At 34.7% G+C, this 23,605-nt stretch overlaps 2 protein-coding genes across 10 annotated transcripts in view; one reads left to right on the top strand and one right to left on the bottom strand.

Annotated features, from left to right (window-relative positions):
- Window positions 1-7,570, top strand: part of LOC125667891 (cAMP-dependent protein kinase catalytic subunit 1) — a 54,000-nt gene extending 46,430 nt beyond the window's left edge. For 5 of the 9 annotated variants that reach the window (XM_048901559.2, XM_048901560.2, XM_048901562.2 and 2 more), the window contains 5 exons: window positions 1,928-2,054; window positions 4,335-4,430; window positions 4,560-4,682; window positions 5,796-5,960; window positions 6,552-7,570. In XM_048901559.2, the coding sequence (XP_048757516.1) occupies window positions 1,928-2,054; window positions 4,335-4,430; window positions 4,560-4,682; window positions 5,796-5,960; window positions 6,552-6,677 (637 nt within the window). In that variant the 3' untranslated portion in view covers window positions 6,678-7,570. Of the gene's footprint in view, window positions 1-1,927; window positions 2,055-2,190; window positions 2,318-4,334; window positions 4,431-4,559; window positions 4,683-5,795; window positions 5,961-6,551 lie in introns of all 9 variants that reach the window. The other 4 variants (XM_056161753.1, XM_056161754.1, XM_056161755.1 and 1 more) reach the window with 1 other exon arrangement.
- Window positions 7,571-17,170: 9,600 nt separating this feature from the next.
- The window catches only part of LOC125669925 (ubiquitin carboxyl-terminal hydrolase 24-like), a 60,127-nt gene continuing 53,692 nt past the window's right edge, over window positions 17,171-23,605 (bottom strand). Inside the window, exon 58 of the mRNA XM_048904774.2 lies at window positions 17,171-18,663. Coding sequence (XP_048760731.2) covers window positions 18,520-18,663 — 144 coding nt within the window. The 3' untranslated portion in view covers window positions 17,171-18,519. The remainder of the gene's footprint in view (window positions 18,664-23,605) is intronic.

Below are 23,605 nucleotides of genomic sequence, written 5' to 3'. Positions count from 1 at the left end.
TACATGTAAATGTCTTATTCAGTGTAGCTTCTGGTGCATGTTTCTAAACACTATTGAAATGTTTTCCCTCATCTTTTTGTATGGTAATGTTCTAATTGTTGGGTGAAATTTTTTTGGGTTGTTCCAGAAATCACCTAGTGGAGGATAAGAAAATTCCTCCTCTGTTTGTAATACTTTGTATGAGTGGCTGTATTTCACTTGAACTGATATAGTCTGTATTTGCACTGTTTCGCTCCTTTCCCCCTTAATGTCATCTTCTGGTGCATTTATCATTTCCCTGGGACTTATCACATTTTCATGCATCAAGAGGTGGATTTAGGAGAAACATAAGTACTGCTACAAGGGGATTAAAGCTAAGGTATATCAAGAAAGGTGTATTAAAAGTTTTAATGGGGAAAATTGTAACAATTGTTTTGAAATATGATTGAAAGTAATCATTTCTTAATGAAATATTCATGTAGATGCACCTGCAGATAAAATAAATCTGAATAAATCTGTGTATTTTGGTCCACCTGGCTATTAAATTATGACCAAAGGAAACTGAACTTTGATGAAAATAGACACAATTTGAGACTTGGGTTAGAAATAAAAAACAAACTTGAACACAACTGGATAACATACAGAGATTGTTTAAAGAAAGGCTTGATACTCAGAGAAGGTAGTGCATTTTGTGTCTAGTTTCACTTTCTCTATCATTGATGTGGTACTACAATCCTTGTTAGACATTATAAGGGATAGTAATTAAAACTGAAAAGTGTAATGTGGCACATTGGTCATTTTCTTGTATAGTGTAAAGATGGCAGATAAGTGAATCAGGTGTGTTATCATATTTTACTTTGATATGTATATATTATTTTAAACATTGAATGATTTTTCTTTATTTAAAGCATTGTTCATAAAAATATCAGTTTGAATACAAAAATGAAGTGCCTTGTTATTAAGGCAAGATCGTGTGTTTCGAATTGTCCTAATGGACTCATTTTAGGGAGTGTGTATTGAAACTGTGCCTCCTGATTCAGCAAAATGCCATCTCCTACATTTATTCATCTTTAGAATGCCATGTTCCCATATTAGAATATGTAATGTACTCAGATAAAATTTTCATCACTGATACGAAATTTTGTAAATTTTGATTTCAATTTTTCTTTAGAAAGTGAGCTTTTTTTGATCAAAGTTTGTTGGTTGTCTGTAAACGTTTCACATTTTTACTGCTCAATGACTACAGGGCCGATATCAACCAAATTTGCCAAAAAGCATCCTTGGGTAAAGGAAATTCAAGTGTGTTCAAGTGATGGAACATGCCCCTCTGAAAAAAAATCTGATTCTCAAGAACCAAAACACCATAAAGGCTGGAATTTGTAAGAAATATTGCATATGATACTGAAGATTCAAGTTTGTTCAAACCATGATCTGCCAGGACAAGACCACAGTAAGGGTTCAAAGTTAACATTGCTTATAGTTAGGAAAAGAAATTGATGAATCAATGTGCAAGCATGGGTTTGTTCATGCTATGAACCCAGGGATATGTATAGGTTATGTATGTATAGGAACAATCTTTTAAAAAAGCGTTTTTAATAACCACAAGAGTATAGATTGTCATATGAATATGCAATCATCTTCATGCAATGTAGTTTCAGATTTGTACATGCCAGGTACCAGGTTTCTAAATCCCTTGGGCCAGGTCAGAACCACAATCAGTTAAAAGTTTTAACGTTGAATTGAAATCTTCAATTTATACAAGCTTACATAATTGTTAGAAATGCAAGCAACCACGTGAAGCCTGGACTGAAATAGACCGAAATTTGTTCGCTCCAGGCCTTTTTGTACTCAGGTGAGCAGTGTGGCCCATGGGCCTTTTGTTTAAGTTGCACACAAGTAAACTGAAGTGTTCTGCATTGATGTGTTGTTTTGCTTTTTTCCCCCACAGTGAGCCACATTCCCGGTTCTATGCTGCCCAAATAGTTTTGGCATTTGAATATCTCCATTATCTGGATCTCATATACCGAGATCTCAAACCAGAGAATTTACTTATAGACACTCAAGGTTATTTGAAAGTAAGTAATGCAGGCAAGATGAGAGAAACCTTCAGAAGCAGCTGAGATGAACTTGGTCCCTCCCCTGTTAGGTGTAAATGGCAGATTTTAGATAGTTTTCCTGTGTGTGATAACATATTTTGTGCTTTTTTGACAGTGAGCCGCATTCCAGGTTCTATGCTGCACAAATTGTATTGGTCTTGGAATACTTGCATCATTTGGATATTATGTACCGCGATTTAAAACCAGAGAATTTACTATTAGATACCATGGGCTATTTAAAGGTATGGCGTGGTGTTGTTAAAAAAAAAAAAAGATGTATAGGAACGTTGCATTAAACTTGACACTCATCTATACATGGTAAGCTTTCTTTGCTTCTAACTGGGACATGGTACCAAACTGGCTGTCATAACTGCTAATTCTTATCTGCGCTTTTTGTTTTGCATGTAGAGCTCTGCTTACACGCTTGTAATGTAGCTTGAATTTAATTGAAACAGCACCAAGTAGAGACTGATTTTTTGGATATTGTTATTCAGACTTTCCTATAAAGATTTTCTCTCTTCAATCTGTCTATTGAAAACCAAAACTGGTGAATTTAAAACATACACCTGAAAACCTATAATGGTTCATAAAGAGAAGGTTTTAATCATTATGTTTGTGCTAAGAATAATAATACCGTTCAGCAATTGATTGGTCTTGTTCTTTAAAATACTGTGAAATTTGAACCACTTTTTCTTTTACCATCAACCGTGTTTGGGATCAGTATTTGAATGATCTGACACGATGTAACACTGAAATGCTTATATATACTGTATATTATATTTTATAAGTGAATAATTTGATTCTTCTGTGTATAAATTTGAACCCATGTGTATGACGCCATTGTGGCCAATAAACCAAACTAAGGTCTTGTTTTCAATTTTTGATAATATCCATCATCCCCTTAGTAAGAATGTCTTCCTTCATTTCAGCAAACTTGAATCTTCTTTTAAGGATCTGCATGTTTGGTTGAACAATGGTTTTTGAATGAAAGTCCCAAATTTTGAAGTTAATAAACCTACAGATTACTGGATAAATGACAAGAAATTTCAATGAAGCCTTCTGTATTCATAATTATGCAAGTGAGTCAATGGTACTTATCTGTATGGGACAGATAAAGTATCGAAGAATTCTCTAAAACTATTTCTCTCTTCCTACCTGACCTTTGTAGGTATTTAGTTTTGCTGTGCATTGGTTTTGTAATGAAACTTTTTGAAATAATATAGTTAGTAGACTTGCACTCTGGGCAATACAAAGATGTATATCAGATGTCAATTTCATGTACATGTATTTTGGACTTGTCAGCTTGAAATGAGAAGATGATACTTGGTATCCTTTAAATTTGCATGCCCTAAAGATATGTTTTCTAATTTATGAAGACAGGAATATGTATACTTCTGACATGTTAAATCTGAACTCCTTTCTATTAATTGAAATGCATGGGTGTTGAAATGATTGGCCTTCATTGGATATTGAGTTAGGTTCACTGTTACTTTTTAACATTATTTTATCTGACTTTGTACCAATTGTTATTACAAGTGTGTAATCTGTTTGCATGTTAGTTTGGCATGATAGCAAAATCTGGCTTACTGCCACTACCTGTATATAAATAGTTTGTTATGACAGACCTGTTTTAAGTGGCGTATAGTCCTCAGGGCAAAAGATCATTGAAGCATGAATGACAAGTTATATTAACTTCAAACACTGAAAAAGAAAGTGCTATTTATAGGTGGGGTAATCGTTCATGCATCAGTGGACACCATGCATTGTGCATCGATCCTATACATGTCAGCAACACCACCGCTGCTTGCTCATCTATATAGCTGTGTTTCGTAGATGTGGTACTGCTAGCAATGTGGCTTCGAGGCAGGCCGCTAAAGCAGACACAATGCAGCAAGCACCTTGTAGACCTTGGCTAATTTGTTCAGCACCTTACCTGTCTATTTGTGGCAGGGCACTATGGGTGATGAGGGGGCAATATAAAACACATCCAGAACTGCTTCTGATCTAAATGTTGTCTTATTACCCAATAATGCTAGACAATCAGATTTAAGTGAAATTTGAAAATATATTGAATGACAAATGATGTTGTAATATTTGTAATTGTGCATTTTGTGGTTCAGATTTTAATAATGGTAATCATTCTAATGTCATTATCAACTAGATAAAGAAATTTGAAAGAAAATGACTGAATTCCATTAAAATGATTGCATCTAGATGTATTTGAAAAATTACACTCAAAATTTGTTTTGCATTGCTTAGGTTACAGATTTTGGTTTTGCCAAGAAAGTGAAAGGAAGAACATGGACCCTGTGTGGTACCCCAGAATACCTCGCTCCAGAAATCATTCTTAGCAAGGCAAGCCATTTTTTGAAGATTTTAAAAGTCACAACATAAACATATCTTGATCAGTAATTAAGCTGCTGATAATTGATGATGAATATTAATCAACATATGTTAAATAGTGATAAATAAATCATTGAACAGGGCTACAACAAAGCAGTGGATTGGTGGGCATTAGGAGTGTTAGTGTATGAAATGGCAGCAGGGTATCCCCCATTCTTTGCAGATCAACCTATCCAGATCTATGAAAAAATTGTTTCAGGAAAGGTAGGTCACTGTGGAATGTAGTTTCTGTGGAGAATATCAATGTATTAAGAAATTGTTTACTTGGACTATTTAAAAGACTAAACGTTAAAATTCTTATATTGATCCAATGCTATGTAAGCCAACAGGAGTGGATTAAAAGGGAATTGGAATCGACATTTATTGTTAGTTGAAATTTTAGTCCAGGAAAGTAGATGTGTAATTTCATCTCCTGTCAACAATTTTTTGGCTATTTTTAACTGTGAGAGTGGGTGGCACTATACCTAGCTTTTGAAGGAATTTACTTTTATTTAACTTGATACATACACTTTTGTGGTATATTAAACTGACACTTTATATTTTCAAGGTCCCCTGTCAAAAGCACCTTTACATTTAAGTGAAAAATTGTGAATATGAATTGATACATTTCTAGGTCCTAACTCAAAGATCACTATAGCAGATTGAAATTGATGTTTGATACATGAATTAGGAAATGATGACCCCATATGCATAAGACTATAGTTTTTATGATTTTTACAATCATACAAGTATCAATATTTTTCTTTTCTTAAATGATGAAAAGTTAGACAATTGTGATTTTAAAATACTGTAGATATGGAAATGTGATTATTTTAAAATACTGTAGGTATGGAAATGTGATTTGGATTACATTAATTGATATACTTGCTGTGTTATACCACACCATATATAGGCTGGTTGGGGTGTATTCTAATTTGCTCTTTCATCGGGTGTATCGTCAAAATATAAAAAATTTAATTATGCTGTTGCAATTCATTGCGAGAGGGAATATAGTAATGGAACTGTTCGTGTGTGGGCGAGTGTGTGTAACTCAGCTTGTAGACACTACAGACTATATTTGCTCGATTTGATTTGATACGTGACAGGTAGTTTTGTTATCAATAGAGGGAAAACCCTATTGGTTTTAGGGTCAAAGGTCAAGGTCACTATGGGACTTCATAGAAAAAAGTTGTAGACACTTGTTGTGAGGGTATATGCCCCACCTTGTGGAACTCTTGTTACACAAAATTTGAATAGTAGTAGTAAAAGAGGAAGGAAAATGTCTGACAATTAGGTTTATGATCTTGATGAATATACATGTACAATGTATACTTTTAGGTCCGGTTTCCATCACATTTTAGCCATGATTTAAAAGACCTGTTGAGGTATTTACTCCAAGTAGATCTGACAAAACGATATGGCAATTTAAAGAATGGTGTCAACGACATCAAAAACCACAAATGGTTCTCAGCAACAGATTGGATTGCTATATACCAGAAAAAGGTAATTTGCTTTATGTTTAGAACAAAGGTTTGTTTTGTTTTTTAACTTGCCTGAGCTGAAAGCTCAAAAAGGTATCAACGTTGGACATTGGAATATACGCTATCTTTGAAAATTTTCTAGTCATAAATTACTGACCATGAGTAGTCATATTAATATGGAAGCATTCCAGTTTTGTGCAGATTCATATTTGACAAGGGTTGGAATTGTAGGGATTTGAAGTTGTAGGAAATTAAGGGGGGGGGGGGGGGGGTCATTGCAAGAGCACCCTATAAAATCATTAATCTGCAAATATTCCCAAGTTGTGACTGTGTGAATTGATTTTTTTTTCATGAACCCAGGGGTTAGATAGGGGCTAGAATTTGGAATTAAACTTTACATAATACATGTACATGAATATAGGGGAAAATCTTTTCTTTTTCTTTTTTATTTTGTACAGAACAACAAGGCCATCTTAATTTTATATATAATATATAATATATATATATATATATATATATATTATTGATATAGATAAATACAGAGATAGATAGAATTATATAGATATCTTGCTGATACGTAGAGTTATCATTGCATATTGCTTTGATATTTCAGGTAGATGCCCCGTTTGTTCCAAGTTGCAAAGGACCTGGGGATGCCAGCAATTTTGATGACTATGAAGAAGAACCACTCAGAATTTCTTCCACTGAAAAGTGTGCAAAAGAGTTTGCTGACTTTTGAATTGGAACAAGCTAGGTTGCTGAATGTTAACAATTGGGATATAGGCCATCAAAAATATTCATGGATCTCTATCCCACATGTGCAATACACACATGGTAAAATGGAATCTGAGAGAGTGTGTGTGAGGAGTGCATCTCATGAACACTGTGATAGTGAGGCATCACTCCATCAACTGCTTAAAGGCCAGGCCCTAGTGCTAGGACTAGTCCAGCCATTATTTATTGGTGTTATATGTCTTTTATGTGTATTTCTCAGATGGAATGATTTTTACAACTTACACAATTTATTTGTAACCTTGAAGCTTTATCTATTTTCAGCATTTTGTGTACAAGAGAGAAACACGAAATCCTTTTATAATCATATTGCATGACGCATTTCATATGGTTGAAATAGTGCAAGTGAAATCAACCTTTGAATTATTAGCAGGTACATAGAGAGATTTGGTATAACAGTGATTGCCAAAAATTTGTATCCAGTTGTTAATGTTACAGTGATGTCATGCTCATATTTACAGTACTTCATTAACATCATTTTATTATATAAAGTTTTATTTGGTTTTAAAAATTACTTAAATGTTCTTTAAGGGAATTCGAAGTTTTCTTTTTTTAAAGTACCGTAGATCTGCAGATGCTGCAATAACTGATGTGAAAAGGTTTTATTTTATGATTTGAAAATTATGTCTTTTCTATTATTTCTTTTGCAATAATACATGGGAGGAAATGTATGTTTGCAGACAATTGTTAGCTTTATGTTAGAATGTGTTGCTGTATATGTACATATTAAGTTTGCAATTTCAGATATGCATTTAATTCTGAAATTTGCATAAAAGTATCTTTATATTTAACATATAAAATTATGTTTTAAAGTTAAAGGTAATTAAAGATGAAACTACATCTGTCTCTACAGTTTTTCTTGCAAGTTTTCACATATAACCAATAGATTCCTTCTCAATAAGGAGATGTGGAAGTAAAATAAAGCCATCAGTGAACACAGCCTGTACAACAAACTACACATGCAAGTTGTGCACACACTTCTGATTCCTGTGGACAATTTTTTGTCCTAGTGTACTAGATTTAATGGTACCCCATTGTGAGTTTGATGGAAGTTTTTAGCTATTCTGATCCAAAGGTTCAAGCGAGGTTTTCTAACCAAAATTTGTCTGCTGTTTTCCTTTGGCATTTTTGTCCCGTGGTATTAAGCAGGAATATTAATTTGGGTCTGTCCATTCTGTCTGTCACATTTATTTCAAGACTCTATCTCTAAAAGTCCTAAAACTTTTACATTGAAATTTCATACAATAGCTCCCTCTGACTCTTGTTAATTTTGAGGTCATAAAGACAAAGACCAAGGTCAGAAATTTATGTATATATTACACAAAATAGATTCTAGATGATAATTTTAGTTTTCTCCAAGATTGTGGAATGATGCTTAAGGTGACGAATCTCTAACATAAGAAAGACCTCCATTGATTTTGAGATTGAAATGTGAAGGTCACAATTCATACGAGCTCTCCCCTCCTTCCTTACAGCCCATGACTTAAATGTTGACTTTAAAGAGCAAGAGTTTGTTTTTAAAAGAATGATAACAAAGTTTAAACAAGAATCAATTGAAATTGTAATCAAATTGAAATAGTTAATGAAAACTTACAAATCAGAAATTCATCTTTACAAAATTGATGAAAAAATTTACAAAAACTAACAAACATGAAGTTGCCCATTTTTGTGTCGCCTGCGTTACACGCAGTGGCGACATATAGGGATCACTATCCGTCGTCGTCACAAAACATTTCTGTCACAGTTTTCTCAAGAACCACATGGGGCAACTCCCTGATATTTGGCACAGAGCATCAGTGTGGCCAACTGTATTGTGTAAGACATTTTCGAATCTGTCGCTTATCAACTTCCTGTTTGCCGGGACTTAGAATTTTTTACAGCAAAAAAATGTTTTGCTGAAGATTTTATTTTATGATTAACTGAAGGACAGTATTTTTATGTACAAAAGGACAGTATTTGTAATTCCCATACTGAAGGACAGTATATGTGATTTCAGAACAGCACTAATTATGATTTTTCTTGAGAAACAGTAACTTGGATATATAAAAAGACAACAAGACTAAGCAGTAAACCCAACAGATAATTACTTATGGTTATTACCATTGTCTTGAAGAGCACAGTAACAGGTTGATACATATTTTCAAACATGTTTTCATTCAGTCTACATTTAATAAATGTCTTAATTTCAAACAGATTCTCCCACAAATTCCATTGCATAATAATGTCTCATCTTTCAATTTCAATTAAGTTATCGTTAAAGAATGTTTAGTAATTCTCAAAACCTTTAAAAGGAGTATTAAACTGACAAAAACCATTTGAATAATTTACTTTTTCAACATTATACGTGATATATTACATATAGAATCAACTAGCAGGCGACACATGTCTTCCGGGGAAGACTTAATACTGCGTTCAAGTTGGGGACATGCACAATGTTTCTCAATAATATATATAATTTACATGGCATTTGACATGTATCTAGAGTTTGTTTTTATGAAAAACATGTCTCGCCAGCTCCCCAAATTGGAAGTGCTCCAAATGAAACCTCCCCTTAATGTACTGCATAGCATGAGCAGGAACATTGACATTATGAACTGTCATAAGCCACATAGGAGAAGCGTTCACAAACTATTTTACACCCTCCACCCCTCATATCCACTATTAAGGAAAACATTTGCAAATGGCATTGAAGTATTGTACAAAATTCAAGTTTATCGAATAAGCTGTATAAGAGGAGAAGTGTTCACAAGCCATTTTAACATCCTCCATCCCTTTTAGATCAATAATAACTTTAAGGAAAAAAATTGGATCCTCTCGTCCCACAAATATGCACATCTACAAATGGCAATAAAGCATTGTACAAAGATTCAAATCTATCCGATAACCCATACATGTATAGGAGAAGTGTTTACAAGCTATTTTACATCCTCCACCCCTCTTAGATCCACTATAACTTTCAGGAAAATGATTGGATCCTCCTGTCCCGACAATATGCACATCTAAAAATGACAATGAAGCATTGTACAAAGTTTCAAATCTATCCGATAACCCATATAGGAGATGTGTTCACAAACTATTACATCCACGACCCCTCTTAGATCCATGATAACTTTCAGGAAAATAATTGGACCCTCCTGTCCCGACAATATGCACATCAACAAATGGCAATGAAGCATTGTACAAAGTTTCAAGTCTATCTGATAAACCATATAGGAGGAGAAGCGTTCACAAGATTTTGTGACAGACAGATAGACAGAAAGTACAAAAACAATGTCTCTTTTGCTACAGTAATGTCCATTTAACCACTTGCATAAGAGCTGACGTTACATCTTTAATTACAACAACCATGAACTATCAAAATATGCTATTAAACTCTAAAACAGACATGGTAATATACTCCAAGAAACAAGATAGAATGCAAGTGAATTATGTCTCCCCTCTTTCAGGGAAGAGAAAAATCATTAGAACAGTTGGGTATCAAACCCAGGACCCTGCATTGCTAGTCAGGTGATCTAACCACTGAGCTACCAAGACCAAATGATGCATATGTCCTCAAGTTAAATCAGCATGGGAATTATCTTTCATTGAAACATTGTACAATGGATGTTAAACAACAATAGAATTTGTGATTAATTCACTGCAATGCATTAATAAACATTTAGATCAGGTCTTAATGAAAAGATGTGTCTAGTTTTTATGCAGCCCTCTTTAGATGGGTTTTTGTGATGGTACAATGATGTCTATGTCCATATGTTAGGGTTTTCTGTTTCTTTTTTCTTTTCTTTATCAAGCCAAAACATGCTCTGAAGCTTCTAAGTCTTGTCCACTCAATATCTCAAGAACCCTCTGTTTGACAGATATCAAACTCTACTAAAGATGGATGTATAAAAAGTAGACACATCTTTTCTTTTGGTACATCCTAAGGAGTATCGATTTTAATGTTGAAGGTCAGTCCACTCTGGACATATTCCTAAAGTTACTGCTCACTCAATATCTTGAGAACCCTTTCCTTGACAGACATTAAACTTGGTACATCATAAGGAGTAGAACCCTTTTGATTTTGAGTTCACATGGTCAAGGGTCAAACTGAACATAGGAAGGCACTGTTAGCTCAATGTTTTGAGAACTTTGCTTGACAGACATCAAACTTGGTACACTGGTACATTTTAAGGTAGCTCACTACATCAAGACTCATACATTTTATGACATTAATTACGTCACAAGATGGCAATTCAAGTGTTTTGCAAAATAACTTTATCGATCAGTTTATTGACGTAGCTTAATGGATAAGGTATCAGGTTAATACTGACCTGCAGATCCCGAGTCTTAGTGGATAAGGTATCGGGTTGATACTGACCCGCAGATCCTGAGTCTTAGTGAATAAGGTATCAGTTTAATACTGAACCGCAGATCCCGAGTCTTAGTGGATAAAGTATCGGGTTGATACTGACCCGCAGATCCCGAGTCTTAGTGGATAAGGTATTGGGTTAATACTGACCCACAGATCCCGAGTCTTAGTGGATAAGGTATCAGGTTAATACTGACCTGCAGATCACGAGTCTTGGTGGATAAGGTATCAGGTTAATACTGACCTGCAGATCCCGAGTCTTAGTGGATAAGGTATCAGGTTAATACTGACCCGCAGATCCCGAGTCTTGGTAGATAAGGTATCGGGTTAATACATGTACTGAACCGCAGATCCCGAATTCAAATCCACCACTGTCTTCTGTGTTATTTATTGAAAATCATGTTTTATCTCTCCAAAATTGCATAATATTTGCTTTTTTGACATATGTACTTGTTGCATATCAATATACATATTTCATAATTAAATCATTTTGAGGTGATTTGATAAACTCTTTCAAGGTGTAGTGAGCCATTAGGTTGATGAACCTATTGATTTTAAGGTCACATGGTCAAGGGTCAATCCTTTCTCAGCAGATCTAGACCTTACAGGGGTGGGGGGGGGGGGGGGGGGGGGGGTGTTGAGGGCCAAAGGGGGAGGGGTTTAACTGGGAAAATTTTAAAAAGATTGATTTAAAATGGTGCATTTTAATGCATTTTGGACTGAAATTCTTGTTCCTTCTTCCTTTCATTTATAGTCACCACATCTTTTATAGATTCGGGTGTGGTAAAACAAAAAAAAGAAGAGTGGGTGTGTGTGTGTGTGTGTTCTGAACTCCCTAAATCCACCACTGTTCCTGGGCGTAGGAAGATCCTGTCTACTCAATATATTGAGAACCCTTTCCTTGACAAACATCAAACTTATTATGCTAGTACATCGTAAGGAGTAGATGAACCCTATTGATTTTGGGGTTCACATGGCCAAGAGTCAAATTGGACATGGCAATTTTTGTCTCTTACATTTAGAACCCTTTCCTTGACAGACATCAAATTTAGTACATTGTAAGGAGTAGATGAACCCTAATGTTTTTGGGTTCACATGGTCAAGGGTCAAACTGGACAGTAATATGTTGTCTCCTATATTTTGATAATCATTTGCTTGATTGACAAAAAACAATAGTACATCCTAAGTGGTGGATTTGAACTTGGGATCTGCGGGTCAGTTGATTTTGAGGTCAAGGATCAATCCACTCTGGACTCGGGGAGGGGGGGGGGGGGGAGAAATCTATAAAGAGATAATCGGATTTAAATTTTGTAACAGTCAAGTTCATCAACAGAATTTTCTATGGGGTATTGTTCCTTAGAGGAAGATTCTTACAAGATATTTTCCCCTTTTAATCTCATGGTAAATTTTGACCCCAACCCAGCTGCATGGGGTTGTGACTTACTCGAACTTGAATCAGAACAACATGGGGATGCCTCACAATCATTATGACTAACATGCCTCACTGTTCTGGGGATCATTACTTCCCCTATATTTATACATTATGTAATATCTGATTCCTGATTTTAGCCTCATCCTAACCCTAAGGTACATGGGGAAAACAACCCTGAATTCAGAATATTTGCATATTGATATGATTTAGTACTTGCCTATACCTGTTACCCTTCCGGGAGCATCGACCACTGACAAGGGATCTCCAGGCATCTCTATCCTGGGCCTTCTGTTCAAATTGTCTCCAGGTATATCCCATTTCCTTGGTGTCGGCATCGAGATCTCGGCGTTACGTGTTTCTCGGCTGACCTCTGTTTCTATTTCCTTGGGGATTCTAGGTCAGCGCGTGTCTTGTGATGTTTGATGCTGGCTTATGGAGTGTGTGACCAATCCACCTCCAGCGTTGTCCTGGAATCTTGTCTTCTGCAGGATGTTGGTTGGTTCTCTGCCACAGGTCTTTGTTGTTGATGGTTTTCGGCCATTGGATTTGGAGCATCCTTCTCAGACAAGAATTTAAAAAGGTCTGGACCTTCTTGACTTGCCACTGTTGTCCTCCAGGTTTCAGCCCCATAGAGAAGAACTGACTTGATGTTTGAGTTGAACAGCCTGATCTTGGTCTGCAGAGTCAGCTCTTTTGGAATTTCATATGTTCTTTGGTTGTAGGAATGCTGCTCTGGCTTTTCCAATTCTAGCTCCCACATCAGCATCAGTTCAACCCAGCTTGTCGATGACACTTCCCAAGTACGTGAAAGACTCCACCTCTTCTAGTATCTCATCTTCCAGCTTGATTGGTTCGCTGCTGACGGTGTTGACCTTGAGAATCTTGGTCTTCCCCTTGTTGTTTAGGCCTACTTGTGCTGAAGTGGATGCTACATTGTTGGTCTTCTCCTGCGTTTGTTGTCGGGTATGGGACAGTTGTGCCAGGTCATCTGTGAGGTCGAGGTCATCAAGTTGCTTGAAAGGTGTCCACTGGATTATTGTTGTGTTGGCCGTTGACATCTTCATAGCGAACAGAAAGAAAAAAGGGAAAAGCAAGCAACCTTGACAAACTCCGGTTTTCACCTCAAAGGCCTCCGTAAGCTGGCCTCCATGGACTACTCTGCAGGTCATCCTTTCATGAGAGTTTTTGATGATGTTAACCATCTTTCCTGGCACCCCATAGTGTCGGAGTAGGTTCCAGAGGGTTTTCCTGTCCAGACTATCGAAGGCCTTCTCATAATCTACAAAGTTGATGTAGAGCGGCGAATTCCACTCCAAGAACTGTTCAACAATGATGCGGAGGGTAGCTATTTGATCTGTGCAGGATCTGTCTTTACGGATGCCTACTTGCTGGTCCCTTAGGTGAGTCTAAGAGAGATAGAGACACCATGGCCTTGCTTCTAGATTTCTTTTTCTTTAAATTTCCTAATATATACTGTAAACGTATTATATTTGGCGGAAATCGTTTTTTCAACAAGTTAGCGTAGATTTGATTTAGAGCATTCCTGAATTACTTTAAACATCTAGATTTACGGATGGCATTTAGCGATGTACTTGATTTAGCAGAAGCTGCGTTCCGCCAAAGGCGCTAAATAGAATACACAGCCAAATGTAATATATTTACAGTATTCTCGTGTAAATATTTGATTTCCTGATTAAGCCATCCTACCCCAAGCCATAATTTGAGGAAATTGAATCTGCAATACTCAAGAATGATGACATATCTTAGCACTGCAGTCTCTTGAAGATTTTAATACAAAATTTCATAATATACTGCCATCCTAAATGAGCCCCACCCTACCACCAGGGCCACGATTCAAATGCAATGAAATCTGCACTGAGAATGGTGGCATATTGATATACATGTATGACTAAGAAGATTGTTCCCTATAAATTTCCACACAAAACAATGCTTGTATATTGATACGAGTTATCATGACCCTGCTGTTCTTGAGAAGATTTTAAAGAGTTTTCCTATATATACCCTTGTAGAACTTTAAATCCCCTATTGTGGTCCCACCCAATCCCAAGGGCCATAGCTTTCAACAACTTTGACTGCACTACCTGAAGTTGCTTGCTTATAAACAGGACTGTTCATGGCCTACCTATTTATATGAAGAAATTTTAAAAAATTCTCTTCACTATACATTCCTCACACAAAACTTTGATCCTCTATTGTGGCCCCACCCTATCCCCTGGGGCCACAAATTCAAACTTGAATCTGCACTTTTTAACAATGTTTGATATGCATTTTTGAGATTTTAAAATATTTTCCCAAATACATCCCAATGTAAAACATTGATCCCCATTTGTGCCCCACCCTCGGGCCATGTGAATTTGATCATTTTGAATTTCCACTCATTAAGGAAGCTTTCACATGTTTTGTCTTTTTTGGTCCAATTATTTTTGAGAATATTTTGAAATTTCACCATACTTTCACTGTTCTTTATTATCTCCCCTTTGAAAAGGATTGAACAATTTTGACTCCCCTTTATCCAAGGATGCTTTATGGCATACACACTTGAAATCGGCCCTGTGGATCTGGATAAGTTGTTGAAAAATGTGTAAAGTTTACAGACAAATGAACAGGCAGATCGGTGATCAGAATAGCTCAATAGGGATCGAGCTAACAAAAAGATGCATCAGCAACTTTGTGCAGGGTCAAAAACTAAACAGCCCACCATTCAAAGTCCACAGATACCATCATCATGGTCAAAGTATTTCCTCCTTGTCTTGCTACCATTGTGCAGTGTTAACATTTAGAACGATTCAGGTGCCACAGTTAATGGGAGACTACTAGTTAATCGAATGGAATGCGTTCCTACATTGGATGTTTGGAAATGAAAATGTTTGTTTTAATAAATCTTAGATCTGACAATGTGTTTTCTGTTAATGTAGGTGAAATTCAGATATGAATTTAGTGATAAAAAATCCTGTGTTATGTTTGCATTAAAATACTAGTATGTATTTTTTTTTAACTTTGTCCAATATCTATCCTTTTCTACTGCCTGTGTCCAATAAGTTGCCTGCAGTTGTCCAAAAAGTCAACCCTTGATGGATGATCATGGGCAACTCACTGGACACCAGGGTTATAATATGGTGGATATTGAACAATAGATGATGCAACAGAAATAGAAAATACAAGATATCGTATAGTGGTTTTTTTTTCTTATTGTCATGTTCAATTTTCAAAGAGGTAATTTGGGAATGCTTAAACATTCTAAGTTATAAAAAGGTCAGTAGTTTATCTCTGCTGGCTGAATCTTTCTTCTCAATGCACCGAGTGCAATTCATGACGTCTATGTTCCTGCTCATTCTTTCTCCTCCATACCATGCAGTATATTAAAGGGGTTGGGATGTAATGGAGACATTTGTTTTAACAAATATAAATTGTATTTCAATTTTTTGTGGGGATTTTTATTTGGGAAAACTCTTGATATTAATCATCAAATATGATGACGTATGATAAATCTATATTCTGAGTGTAAGTGCACAAAGGTCAACAACGAGAACTACAACAAAATATAAGCTACAATTTGAAATACATACTTTCTGTATTATATTTATTAATTTAAAAAAGGTATTACAAAGAATCTTCGAATTTCAGCAAGCTGTTTTTGATGGATTGTTTACACCATCTTTTAATAACCCTTTTTCTTACGAAAATGTGTAGTTTGTTAAAAGGGGGTGGGATTAGGAATTTTTTGCTAGTTCCATATTGAACCCCATTATGGTGTATATTTTTTTTCATATATTTTACTTACTAATAGACTGACCACTTGATGAAATAAAATAAGAAATTTGATGGGCAATTTTTTTGCAGCTTAAACAAAGGTATGACCCTGTGTGCAAATATTGTGCACTGTTTTAAGGTAATTGCCCAATGTAGCTCTGTTGAAGTAATGTTGTTGCATGTTAATAATGATTGCTGAACTTGAAATTGATGTGTAATATACAATTATGTGAAAGGTTGTTTGGAACCATATATGACAAGTTATGATCCTTTTTACAATAAAAATGTTATAGCTCTATTTGTATATTGCTCTCTACTTATTTTTCTTCACTTTTTACGCTTTACAAGGACTAAAGAAGGTGTTGTTAAAATCGCCATATTTCTCAAAAACAAGGTCGATTACCTACATTGATTTTTTATTATGTTTTATATCGAAGCTTCATCATAAACATATATCAAAATAAAAAAAATTCAATGGTTAATTTTTTTAGCATCGACCTATCAATCTCTACCTTAAAGGGGAAATGAAATCTTTGATTTAATAGAAAATACAAGATATCGTATAGTGGGTTTTTTTCCCGCAGCTCTAAAATTTGACGATTTGCTGGCTCAAAGGTATGCTATTAATTTTAGTGGAATAAATATTGGTGGACAAGGAAGAATTATCTTTCTTGAAAAAAATGAAGTCGTAATTGGGTGCATATTTGGTGAGTGAAATTTTGGTGGAAAGCTATCTAACCACTAAAATAAGCCAAATTTATCGCTCCGAGGAAAAAACCCGCTATACGGTACAACTGTACTTGAAAAGGCCAATTTTCTTCAGCAGAACAATCAAAACTAATGTACTGGGGTGTTGAACTTTTTGGACAAATCAATAACTGAACACATCTTGATGCATCATGTATTTTATATGAATTTCGCATTTATGTACAATAAATATATACAAAGTAATATATACATCCTAATTCCTGATGTACAACAATTTTATTTACAAAATTAATATTAGGTGAATTAGCACTTCCTGCACACAAACTACCTGGTTATGTCCACTTTGTACAGTTCAGTTTTAATCATACGCAAATTTTTTTTTAGTGCAAACAGTTTGGGAATACATGTACTTTTACATTATTAAAAGTATGCATTGAAAATTGCAATCCATGTCATTGTGTGAAGGAGAATGTCCATCCTGATAATGCCGTGAAACATCACAGGTTCCCTAAGAATCTGTATTTGACATTGCACTAAAAGCATGTATATTACATGTATATTTAGTGTAATCAATTTCAAATTTACATATCATTCTAAAATCTGAAGCAGATGAGTATAAATTCTTGAGATCTTATTCTTTCCTAAATGTTGTTGGGATTTTGAATTATAATCAACACAAAAGTAGACTCACCATTATGGATCATAATTTACTAACTCAATTTCATTTACAAATATTTCAGTACATCTAGTTAAAACTATAATGGATTCACCCACAATTAACAGAGAAGTCATTCTTGCATAGTGAGATTTCAGGGTTATCTGAATGTGATGGTTTACATTTTTCTAATGAAAAACAAACCTCACTTGTATTGGGTATATACAACAAATGCCCTGAGCTAGTGACCCACTTCTTCAAGAGCCATGTCACATAATATTTCTTTTGTACACCAAAAATAATAAATCTATTAATATTTGAAATGAAATGACAGACAAGTTCCCAGATTCTCCATTGACCTTATTTTTCCCCATCTGGAAATCTGTTAATAAAATAAATAGAAATAGAAATTTTATTCCTAAGAAGTGTTTTAATTGTATACAAGATATCTAAATATTACCAGGAAGTTCTTTTAATTGAATAATGCATTCAAAATGGGGGGAAAATGTATATAAATATACAATATTTATCACTCATACCTTCGACTTGTAAGACATTGTTACAGTATATAATATATAATGCTTGATCAATATTTGTGCATATGCTGTCCTATGTAAATAAAAAAAAAACTAGCATTCTTCTAAACACCTGTATCTGGTTACACTAATAACACAACTGACTAAGTAGAGGGTGGATAATGGCAGTAAAACTGTCTCATTCTTCATATAAAGAAAAAGATGAAAAGGTCTCCAATTCTTAGGTAAACAATTTCTCGGTCCACAATCACTAGAGGAACAGAGCGCTGTTCCAGTTCCCTTAATTAGACCAGCTCTTGTAAAACTGTTCAATGATCATTTTGAATGCTTCACAGAATATCAGGTCTTTTTCCTAGCAGAGTCATCTACTTCATCTTTAGACTGTGAATTGTTTTCAGTGTCTTCCTCATTTGTGTCCATTTCTGGGCTACCTTCCTGGGATTCCAGTTCTGTTAGCAAGGCTTTAGCTTCCTCCAGTGTAGACTGTAATGTAGAAACATGCAAGTGAATAAGACATGAATTGTCAGCTATTGTAACATCCAAGTGACATGGTAGGGCAGACGAGTCTAACAAGAGTCATCAGTCGTCTCAGTATTAGTTACAGGTTTCATTAGTCCAATGAAATCTAGAATAACTTTCCTGTTCTACTTATCTAAGCTAAATTCTAATGTCCAGCAGCAATATAAAACAAGATGTGTTCTTAAACATTTTCCTATGTCACTATATATTTAATAGCCTCACCCTGGAGACTTAATCCCTATGGGCGAGGGAGACACAAATTTGACATATTTAAATGGAGAACTTTATGTACATTATGATAATGTATGCAATTTATCTCCCATCTATATAGTAATATTAGAGAGAACTGGAAGGATTGTTCTCAAGAAGTTAAAAATGTTCAATTGTTCACGTACAACAATGGGTGCAGACCAATAGCAATAGGTTACCTGCATCACTCAGGTGACCTCAAATATAGGGGGTTAAATTAAAAAGGATAACCTATCTTACCATCAACAGAATGCATCTTTGCAAAAAACACATGACAATTACCTCTGTTAAATCATGAGGCAATAGAAAACACGCTTAAGAAATACACAAAAAAATATTGACCTAAATTGACAGTAGGTACATATAGTTGCCGATGACAATATGTACTGAGATCTTTGATGACAATATGTGCCAGCAGACGTTATTATGTAAGGGTATGTACATATTGTCACCAACAACAAGTGCCGCCGGATGACAATATGTACCGTCACACCCCTCCTATAGAAGTCTATACAAATTTTCTACAGTGTTTTAGACTTCATTGAGAAATCAATGAAAATGAATTACATTCTATACAGTAAATTTATTTCATTTTACTTTAAAAAACAAATTTAGTTTTCATTTTCATCATTTTCGAAAAAAGTTTGTTAGTCATTATGGGAATTTATTCAAAACACACCTTCAGCTTGTGTGATGAAATTGAATATTGCCAATTAATAAGATAATAGTACTACATTAACAAGTACATTTTATTGTCTCTTGCTGCCATTGAAGCATCGAACATTCAAGAATCTGACATCGAAATCGCTACTCAGTTACTCAGATGTATGATTTTAATATTTCAAAGTTCATTGTTTATTAAAATTCAATTAAACATATAAATGAAATATGAATAGTGCTTGTAGAAGTCAACTGCACCAGGACCCGGTTGTTATCACATGAGTTTATACAGTAATTAGAAGGAACAATTTCCTGGTACACGGCTTTTATCACCTACCCGTAATGTTTGATTTAGTGATTTGTTTGCACTGGACTTCCTTTAATCATTTAGGGTCTAATTATTTTTAAAAAATCTAAGATTTGATACAGAAGAGAGAGAGTTCTATAGTACTTGATTGTTGCTTCAAGTATCCTTCAAGAGGTTTGCACCTCAAACTTCCGCCAGAGTTCGTTTGCTTACAAACCAAACTCTTCCACTTAGGCATTATGGGATAGCGATTTCTTAGGCCGCGTATACTGTGTGACGTCACTGTAGAATGACGAAAAAACATAACGTCAAACGTAAACAACTTTCAAAACAAGAACGTAAACATCAAGTTCATTACTTTACACAATAACTTGAACAGAGTCTCCCTACTTTTGAATGATCTTTGATCTTTGTTTAAAATAAAATCCATACTTTTATATTAATGCTCTTAATGTCAATGTTATTTGCCTGCATGATAATCGCGGACTCACAATATACAAATCTGTATATTGTACTGCGTAACATAGGAGAGGTCTATTCGTAGGTGACGTAATGAGGCCTCGACGGGGAGTTTGGTTTGCACCTGAGATTTGTAATGTCAGTATTTTTGATTTCTACATTGAAGGACAATTAGGAAATTAAAGAGAAAAACTGGGGTCACCATGCTTGTTATTGAGCTACAGTGTTTGAAACATGACCTTTTGCACTTAAAATTTGCTCAAGATTTATCTAATTAAACTTGATTTGTCTGTTGGTGTCAAAACAACATATGCAACACAAATGAATCATTACATAAAATAGATACATAATCATGTCTTCTAACAATACAGAAATTAAAAAAAGTTTAATACTAGTAATGGAAATAATGACCTTTTTGCACTTGATATACGGAAAAATTCATGATATCGAATTTGAGAGTTTAAAAGGACACATTAGGAGTAATGTCAATTTCTAAAATTTCACATAATTTTCAAAGTCTTATCTTAAAATTTAAAATGGAACCAAAAAAAAAAAAAGGGGTGTTGAAGATCAAATTTTAAAATTATTGGCCAAAATACTTAATTTTGATAAAAAAATTCAAGAAAATTAACTAAGACTTTTAAAAGAATCTGCATTCTGTTTGGAAAAATATATCAACCAAATGAATTACAACATTTGAACTAGTTCCAAGTCTCAACTACTTGTATCATAAATTATAAAACTGAAATACACATAAAGGGGGGAAAAAAGAAGAAGATATATTGGATGAAACAGAAACTGTAAATTATGAAGATTGAGAACTTTTTGATTATTCACTCCTTCCACCACAAAATATAGCCCCTGCCAAACTCTTTCAAAATTTGAATTGACACAACATTTTTCAACTGGGTAGAGTTCAGTAAATAGATGTGCAATATGTTTGCACCAATGTGATCAGTATTAAACCAGAAAATACTTAATTATAACATTCTGCATGGTTGTGCTCAAAAGTTCAGGAACTAACGTTTTTAATATAGCCTTTTAGGTGATTTAAATAACGATTGTTGACCTACAGCATTGACCATGCTTAGCATCGTATTCCAGGTATCCAGTAGGAAGGGATTTTGTAGTTTTCTACAAGCTGTCATAACCAAAAAGCAAAATCATCCATATAAAAATCTCAAGCTACTCTGCCCTACCAAGTTAAATGAATCAGACAAAACCAACCAGCAATATTTTACAATAATGCATCCTATACAGACAGTTACTGTTTATATACGGACTGTTTCCCTTTTCATCTACAGAGTGTTTAAATGTGCATACACATACACACTGTATAGAATGTTTACTTATGTGCATAGTGTTTATCTGTGAATACACGTCAGTGTTTATCTGTGAATACACATGTGCTTAGTGTTTATCTGTGAATACACATGTGCATAGTGTTTATTTGTGAATACACATGTGTATAGTGTTTATCTGTGAATACACATGTGTATAGTGTTTATTTGTGAATACACGTCATAGTGTTTATCTGTGAATACACATGTGTATAGCGTTTATCTGTGAATACACATGTGCATAGTGTTTATCTGTGAATACACATGTGCATAGTGTTTATCTGTGAATACACATGTGCATAGTGTTTATCTGTGAATACACATGTGCATAGTGTTTATCTGTGAATACACATGTGCTTAGTGTTTATCTGTGAATACACATGTGCTTAGTGTTTATCTGTGAATACACATGTGTATAGTGTTTATCTGTGAATACACATGTGCTTAGTGTTTATCTGTGAATACACATGTGCTTAGTGTTTATCTGTGAATACACATGTGCATAGTGTTTATCTGTGAATACACATGTGCATAGTGTTTATCTGTGAATACACATGTGCTTAGTGTTTATCTGTGAATACACATGTGTATAGTGTTTATCTGTGAATACACATGTGCTTAGTGTTTATCTGTGAATACACATGTGCTTAGTGTTTATCTGTGAATACACATGTGCATAGTGTTTATCTGTGAATACACATGTGTATAGTGTTTATCTGTGAATACACATGTGTATAGCGTTTATCTGTGAATACACATGTGCATAGTGTTTATCTGTGAATACACATGTGTATAGTGTTTATCTGTGAATACACATGTGCATAGCGTTTATCTGTGAATACACATGTGTATAGTGTTTATTTGTGAATACACATGTGTATAGTGTTTATCTGTGAATACACATGTGTATAGTGTTTATCTGTGAATACACATGTGCATAGTGTTTATCTGTGAATACACATGTGTATAGTGTTTATCTGTGAATACACATGTGCTTAGTGTTTATCTGTGAATACACATGTGTATAGTGTTTATCTGTGAATACACATGTGTATAGTGTTTATCTGTGAATACACATGTGTATAGTGTTTATCTGTGAATACACATGTGCATAGTGTTTATCTGTGAATACACATGTGTATAGTGTTTATCTGTGAATACACATGTGTATAGTGTTTATCTGTGAATACACATGTGCATAGTGTTTATCTGTGAATACACATGTGCATAGTGTTTATCTGTGAATACACATGTGCATAGTGTTTATCTGTGAATACACATGTGTATAGTGTTTAATCTGTGAATACACATGTGTATAGTGTTTATCTGTGAATACACATGTGCATAGTGTTTATTTGTGAATACACATGTGCATAGTGTTTATCTGTGAATACACATGTGTATAGCGTTTATTTGTGAATACACGTCATAGTGTTTATCTGTGAATACACATGTGCATAGTGTTTATCTGTGAATACACATGTGTATAGTGTTTATCTGTGAATACACATGTGTATAGCGTTTATCTGTGAATACACATGTGTATAGTGTTTATCTGTGAATACACATGTGCATAGTGTTTATCTGTGAATACACATGTGCATAGTGTTTATCTGTGAATACACATGTGCATAGCGTTTATCTGTGAATACACATGTGCATAGCGTTTATCTGTGAATACACATGTGCATAGTGTTTATCTGTGAATACACATGTGCATAGCGTTTATCTGTGAATACACATGTGCATAGCGTTTATCTGTGAATACACATGTGCATAGCGTTTATCTGTGAATACACATGTGTATAGCGTTTATCTGTGAATACACATGTGTATAGTGTTTATCTGTGAATACACATGTGTATAGTGTTTATCTGTGAATACACATGTG

Source organism: Ostrea edulis, chromosome 4 (assembly GCF_947568905.1).
Source record: "Ostrea edulis chromosome 4, xbOstEdul1.1, whole genome shotgun sequence".
Lineage (NCBI taxonomy): Eukaryota > Metazoa > Mollusca > Bivalvia > Ostreida > Ostreidae > Ostrea > Ostrea edulis.
This window is presented reverse-complemented; position numbering and strand designations above follow the sequence as displayed.